General features: G+C 31.7%; 1 protein-coding gene across 1 annotated transcript in view; it reads left to right on the plus strand.

The window, feature by feature from the left end:
* The window catches only part of LRRIQ3 (leucine rich repeats and IQ motif containing 3), a 170,200-nt gene extending 162,821 nt beyond the window's left edge, over positions 1-7,379 (plus strand). Inside the window, exon 8 of the mRNA XM_005543023.5 lies at positions 6,416-7,379. Within this exon, the coding sequence (XP_005543080.2) occupies positions 6,416-6,572 (157 nt within the window). The 3' untranslated portion in view covers positions 6,573-7,379. The remainder of the gene's footprint in view (positions 1-6,415) is intronic.
* Positions 7,380-7,674: the final 295 nt, after the last annotated feature.

Consider the following 7,674-nt stretch of genomic DNA (forward strand, 5'->3'; position numbering starts at 1 on the left):
GTCAGCTTAAAATACATAATGTGCCAATGTGCCATATTTGGGGGCAGCATTTTTTGCTACTGCAAAATCAAAACCTTCAAAGAGAAGGCTTAACTAAACCAGTGTTACTTCACTTAAATTATCCCTTGCCCTGCCATACAAAGATGAATAAGATATTCTTGATCCTCTAAGAACTCACCATCCAGTGGCAAACATAAGCATACATTTCAATTGTTATAAAAAATAGAAGGGGGAGAAGTACAATTGTTGATTCAAATTGGAAAAGCAGAGAGATGAAGGGAGACCATTATAGTAGAGAGGTGAGGCAAGGAGAAGAGGATAAGCAAAGTTGGAAAGTTCAAAATAGGTAAAGCTAGGGGAGATCAAGGAGATTGTGAATATTCCTGTACCTATAGCAGAAGGTTTATGAAGAATAGTTGAAGGTCTGATTGCTTGAGAAACATCAACTTGATTTAAAAAAGCCTCTAAGTCTTAGTAGACAGTTGTGCAGTAAAAACCATTAGGATTCCTACCAGAAAGATATATTGCATTTTATACATGTATTTTACCATAAAACTTCCCTTTCAAGAACTATCTCAGAAAATAATTCTTAGGACACACTTCGGACAAAGTTTTCTCAAACAATTGCAAAAATTAGAAATTGTTTTATGGTGAAAGTTTTAAAATTTTAAACCAAATTTGGTAAAGTAGGAGCTTTGTTGACAAAATATTTTAACCTACAGTTAGTAAATTTAAATTTTATTAATTGCCAAGGAACATTTTTAAGAACATAAAACCATGCCACTTATAAATATAAAATGAGCACATGCCGAAGATATCATTTAACTCATTAAAGAATAAATCAGTTACAAGAATTCAAAGAGCATTTCTCTATATATGTATCTATTTTATATCTATGTCTATGTTTATATCTACTCCTATGTCTATATCGATATTGGCAATCAAAAATGCTAAACTAAATTCACAGATAGGTGCAAAACTAGTCAATATTCACTGGACAATAATCAAACGTAACTTAGCTGAACACAATTGTTTATATCTCTATAAACAAGAATCATTTGGATTGCTCATAGTTTTTCTTAGAGTTGTAAAATTGTTCAAGGAGATTGAAAGGCACAGATAGTTCTGAAGAGTGTACTAGCCAGGACTCCTAGTAATTTTATTTTACCTTTTCAAAGTTTTTCACACATTTTTTTTTCTGATATTAGATTGAAGTTGATCAGCCACAGTTTTATCCTAGTGGTATTTCAAATGGCCAAATTATGTATATACATCTTTAAGGCTTGTATAGAAACACTTAGAGATCTTCAGAACTGCTTATTTTATTTAAATTTTTAAATAGCATCATTTTTAAAAGCCTGTGCTGGAAAGGAGTTTCAAATAAGAAAAAGCATTTGTCTTTTCCTACTTATAAGCAATTTAAGCTATTTACTGATGTGTTTTATGTAATACTTTATTACGTATGAAAAATATTATGTATTTCCCCCTCCAAATTTAAAATCATTTTCTTTAGTGTACACTTTGTGTGGTGTGTGTGTGTGTGTCTGTGTGTGCTTTGGAAATGTTTATGACTAAAATAAGTATTTATTAGTATAATAAAAAAGTATTTGGAAAAGAAATGAAGGCTAGTGTGATGTATTGAAATACAAATCTAGTGCAAATCAATCTAGTTTAATCAGCTTAGTTTTTTCACAGTAAATTGAATGTCTGGCCATAATTAATTTTTAAAGAATACAGACTCAAACAAGCATCCTAATGTATGTTAACTCAATTATCTTCTCTCCTAAGCTACTGCAAAAGTATTAACCTGTAGAGCACATATGAATACGGCAATGTTTGTGAGTAGTATGTCCCAACAGGCATCTTTGAGTCTAACTCTAAATATTTTCAAATAAAGATTAGGTATAAATATACAGAAAGAAGCTGTGATCAAAAAGTGAAATCTAACTGGAGACTTCTGAAATTTTTCAGTTCTGATACTGTTTTGGCTGATGATTCTTTATTCTCTTGACCTAAAAGCATTCTGATAATTTCAATAACAAGTGAAGTCATTACTGAAAATGTAGCTCCCTAATCCTGCTTTGTGGAATGAGAAAGAGTAAAAGAAAAAAAGGGGAACCATAAAGCTCTGATTTAGAAAGTTAATAAAATACCTACAGGAGTATTTAAGCGTTAATTAAAGATAGACTTTGAAATGGAAGAATCTATGTATCAGATAAAAGCTAGTCATGAATTTTCTAAGATATTCATGTCTATACTCTGAGAAAATGATGATACTGTTCAAGCCAGGACAGCAGGGTGTCGATTTTGAAGTAGAGTATCACTTAGCATGGAAGAGCTAGAAAATAAAGTGATTATCCAATTACATCATCTTCAACTTGTCCTTATTTGGTCATCAATTGATCTCCCATACTACCGTCATAATTTACTGTGGTCTTTACATCATTTTTGATTTATGAAGCTTTTTCTCTCCATCCAATTTCTGCCATAATCATTGTTAACTTCCAAATTCATAAGAAAACCCTCCCAATTACCTAATATCGGCATTTTTGGATGCTGTCAGTCTTTATCCTACCTGACGTTAATAAACTGATTTCCATAGACACATATAAAGACCCTCTTATCACTTGGAACTGCCCCACTTCTTAAATCTTCAACTCCTATATATTTATTTATAACTAAAATTTATCTTTTCAACTCCTTTCTTCTTTAACTTCCACCACACATATCCTTCAAATATATGGTGACACCCGTCCTTCAAATAACCTCCTTTATACACTTTTATTTTCATTTCTAGTGTAGGCTCCGGGGTTCTTTAATTCAATTGTTGTTTTGTTCATTCTCTCCAGTATCTCTAAAGTTATTTCATTTCATTGCTTCGATTATGCTAAAATGTTCCTTACAACCCTTACCTTGGAACAGTTCAACTATCTATCTTCATTTCCTGTATTCAGATATAAATGTCTAGAAGAAATCAATGCCCCATAGATTTACGCCAATATTAATTTTATGGTCTCCAACTTGAGCTGCTCCCACAGTTGCTTACTCTTTCTCCTATTACCTACAAGGGCCATTTAAAATCTTCACCAACAGTACAGCTTTCTATTCAAACACCACTTATGGCCTCTCCTTCTCAACAATATAGTTTATCTATTTCCCAAAGAAATTTTAGGACTTCAAGCTTTAATTCATTCAACTTCCTATATCCATATTTATAAAATTCTATATATTTTATACTTACCGCAGTTTCCTTTTCTGTTGTCTCATGATTAGGTTTCATTTTCCTATTAAAAGTTAATAATCTCTCCTCTTATAATTCTTACAATCTTTAAAATCAAGTAATGTAAGTCTGCTGTGCTAGTCAGAATTATGGCTACCAAGAAGATAGATATCATGCCTTGCGTGGTTCTCAGGACTATGAATATGATGAGATAGCACACCTGAGAATGTGTTGGTAAAGGGACTTTACATATGTAATTAAGGATATTGCTTAATTAACCTTAACATAAGGAGATTATTCCGGATTATCCAGATGGGCCCAGTGTATCACATGAGACTTTCAAATACAGAGACAAGACAGAACATAAGATACAAAGTATGAGAACGGTTTTCCATGATATTGCTGACTTAAAAATAGAGGGAAGCACAGGGAAAGAGTGATAATAAAATGAATTCTGACAACCACTCATCCTGGATGAGGACCCCAAGACCTGAATGAGAACCACTGCTCTGGCTGACACCTTGATTTCAGCCTTGTGAGACCTAAGCAGAAAACCCAACTAGCCACAATATCCCTGGACTTCTGACCTAATGAAATGATGAGCTATTATAAGGTGGTTGTCGTAAGCCAATACATTTATGGGTAAATTGTTCAGCGGGATGGAAAATAGAGATTCCAACTTTGCTCTGTTTTCTCAAGATTACATTGGTTGTCCTAGGACCTTTGCATTTTCATATAAATTTAAATTTAAATAAATTCAAAACATTTAAATTTAACACATTTAAAATAAATTGGAATTAAATTAATATATATTTAAAACAAACATAAATGTTAATTTCTAATTTCTATCATAGAGCCTCTTGGCATTATTAATTGTAATTTTATTAATCCATAGATCTATTTGAGAAAAATTGACATCATAATAATATTCTAATCTTTGAGATGATATAACTCTCCATTAATTTAAGTCTTTTTAAATTTCTTTCAACAAAATTTTATTATTTTTAGGTATAGGCCTTTCCTATCTTTTATTACATTTATGTCTAAATATTTTATGTTTTTCTGGTCACAATGTAAGTAGAATCACTTTCTTGATTTTATTTTCCAATTGTTTGACACTGGTATACATGGATATAATAATATAATTGATTATTTCATATTTCTCTTTTTTTAAGTCTTTTAAATAGTTCTTTTACTTACATTTTCTTCACAGCTTATAATTTATCTGTAGGAGGGCTATTTTAGTACATTTCTTGACTTAATTAGTACCCTTAATTACATGTGCAAGATCCCTTTGCTATGATTTCTACTCTGCTACGTGTCCAGACATGACTACTCTCCTGATCTCTAGGCTTATAGTGCTACTACTAAAATGATTATTAAATGCCAGGCACTCCTTTAAGGATTTTAAAACTGTTGGTTTATTTACTTCCTCCTAAACCCTATGAGTTGAAATGTCCTCTTTATAAAGATGAAAAAAAAAAAATGATATAGAGAGAACTTAAATAACCTATCTAAAATCACACCAACAATACATTCCAGAGCCAAGCAGAATGGCTTTACTACCTGTACTCTTAAGTATAAGCTATCACTTCTCTGTATTCAACACACTGGGCATCACCACATGAATAACTAGGCTCTTAACACTAACCATTTCCAGTCAGAACTCTAATCTTCCCATCTTGTTGCTCTACCTACATGTCTTTCTGTTGAACGCCATTATTATCCATCCAGTGAAATGAATTATTTAATGTTAGGCATTCACCTAAGAATTTTTAATGTATCAACTCACTTAGTCCTTTACTAACCCTATGTGTTAGATTATCTCCTTAACAATGAAGAAAATGAGACAGAAAGAACATGAATGAGTTGTCTAAAATCACACTATCAATAAGCTGCAGGCTTTTTAGACTTAATGCTCTCTTTCTCTCCTCAAGTTCAGATTTCTGAGTATACCTACACATAAATAAAGTATTTTATGATCTGGCCTAAATTTGCTTCCCAGACTGTATGACCCAGACAATTAGATTGATGTCAGTTCTTGGAGCATTCCAAGCTGTGCTACCCTCTCTACCTTTGTTTTGACTGTGTTCATGCTATAAAAATCACTTGAACAAAATTATCTTCCACTTTCTGACTGGAAAACACACATCTTCCAAGATTTAGTTCAAAGGTTATTTTAACTCTAAACTTTTCTTGTCTTCCCCTCCTTGCTCTCTAGTTTATATTTACCAAGTTTTTACTCAAGTTTTTCCTCACTCTGACTTGTTATGTAATGTTTTCATGATAAACCATATATCTTTTATATATTTACATGCATTTATTTCTGTTAACTTTTTATAAGCTTCACGTAATTACATCATGTTATATTTATGTTTCCAGCATCTAAGTTTAGTGCCATGCATCACAATACATAATTGTTGAATAAATAAGGATGAATGAATGAAATCTCCTAAGACCTGTGACATTTCCCAGGTTTGGCAGAGTATTAGTCTACTGGGACTGCCATAACAAAATATCACAGGTTGCGTGGCTTAAACAGAAATTTATTTTCTCCCAGTTCTGGAAACTGGAAGTCCAAGAATAAAGTGTCAGCAGGTGTGGTTTCTGCTGAGCCCTCTCTCCTTGACTTGTAGATGGCCACCTTTTCCCTGTGTCCCCCATGGCCTTTCTTCTGTACACTCACATCTCTGCTGTTGCTTCCTCTTCTTATAAGTACACTAATTATATTGGATTAGGACCTACCCATATAATGTCATTTAGCCTTAACTACTTCTTAAAGGCCTTATCCTCAAATAATCACAGTCAAAGACACTGGGAGTTAGGACTTTGACATATGAATTTGGTGGAATGCATTCAGTCCATATAACAGAGTTGAAGAAGTAGCTTGGATTTAGTGAGGCTTAAATGGATGTATTTTAAGTGATGACATAGGGTGATTTAGATACCTCTTTGGAAAGCTAAGTCGTAGTTTGTGAGAATTTTTAATTATAGCTTATAGATATCTCATAAATACTAGACTAATACGAATATTGTTTAATGATATAACCAAGATATGTAAATGGAGTTCTGTCTTTCTCCCTTGTATATGCCTATTTCGAAGACATCTAGTTATCATCATTAACAGTCTAATAGATTGCCATGGTTTCAGGATTTAAAAGTATCTCATTCTATTACCTTTCTTTCTCCTCTTAGGTCTCAAGAAATATATAAAAGACATTGTGAAGAAAAATTTGTTACGGATATGATTGCCTTTGAAAAAGCCTGTGAAAGACTTCAAGATGCTAAAACAAAAGTAGCAATTGTGAAAACAAATTTAGACTTTAAAATTCCCAATGGACTGATAAAATGAATCAATGCCAGATCATGGCCTGTGATCATCTTAAATTATAGTCATTATTTTTAGTTGAAGGAATTTGAAATAATACTCTAAAGCAAGAAATACTCTACATCACAAGATGGATTTATATATAAATATTCTAAAACATATAAAGATTAGTTAAACTGTTTCTCTTATTGGTCATAATTTAACTTAAATAAACTTGACTTAGCACCTCTGAAAAATTTCTTAGATCGGATGCCCAAGGAACAATTAAAACTGATTTTATTTATTGTAGACAATCTTGCAATGACATTGCTGATATTCCATTTCATATTCTCTCTAAATACAGCGATTCATAAGCTAATTTAGGTGTCTCTGGAAACCTTAGAATAGTAATTTCTACTCCAACTGCTGACTTTTATTAAGACACTGTGTACGTTGATTGCTTTTATTACCAGCTTTTATATATTTAATTATATTTCCTGCTTATTTTGTTAAAATAATTTCTGAATTTATTTTTTAAAATACCGTTTCACTATTTTGTCAGTAATTTATGCTGTTATAAAAATTCAGAAAATATGAACTATGAAAAGTAAATCAAACATTCTTATTACCTTCCTTGAAGACTGTAAGATTTTTGTATATTTACTTGTGATGGCTTTGCCCTGTTTGGTATATATATGAAGACAGGGAAAAGAGAGAGGAGAGAAGCAAGAGAGAACCCATATAATTATATATTTGAATCATAAAATATACAGAAATAGTATATATTAACCATAAGTCTGTTTAATACATACCAATGGTAGAAAATTTGAAAAATAAACTGTTAAAAAAGACCTAAAAATCCTTTGTAAAATTTGCAACCATTTTCAATAGTGATTTCATATATCTAGAAAGATAGGTGTCTCACCATAATTATGACATTGTTCACTAAATACGATGTAGCTAATACTATTCAAAATTTCTCTTTAATATTCTTGGTTATATCCGTAAGTTTTTAAAACACTGTTGCTTTAAAAATTCCCTGATTTTATGTCTATGGTAAATTTCCAAAAATCACATATTTTACAACAGTGGTTACATAGTTGTGCTTCTATGCTGGGCTGCTAACAAATGATGATAGAAGTTTTCT

The sequence above is a fragment of the Macaca fascicularis genome, chromosome 1 (genome assembly GCF_037993035.2).
Source record: "Macaca fascicularis isolate 582-1 chromosome 1, T2T-MFA8v1.1".
Lineage (NCBI taxonomy): Eukaryota > Metazoa > Chordata > Mammalia > Primates > Cercopithecidae > Macaca > Macaca fascicularis.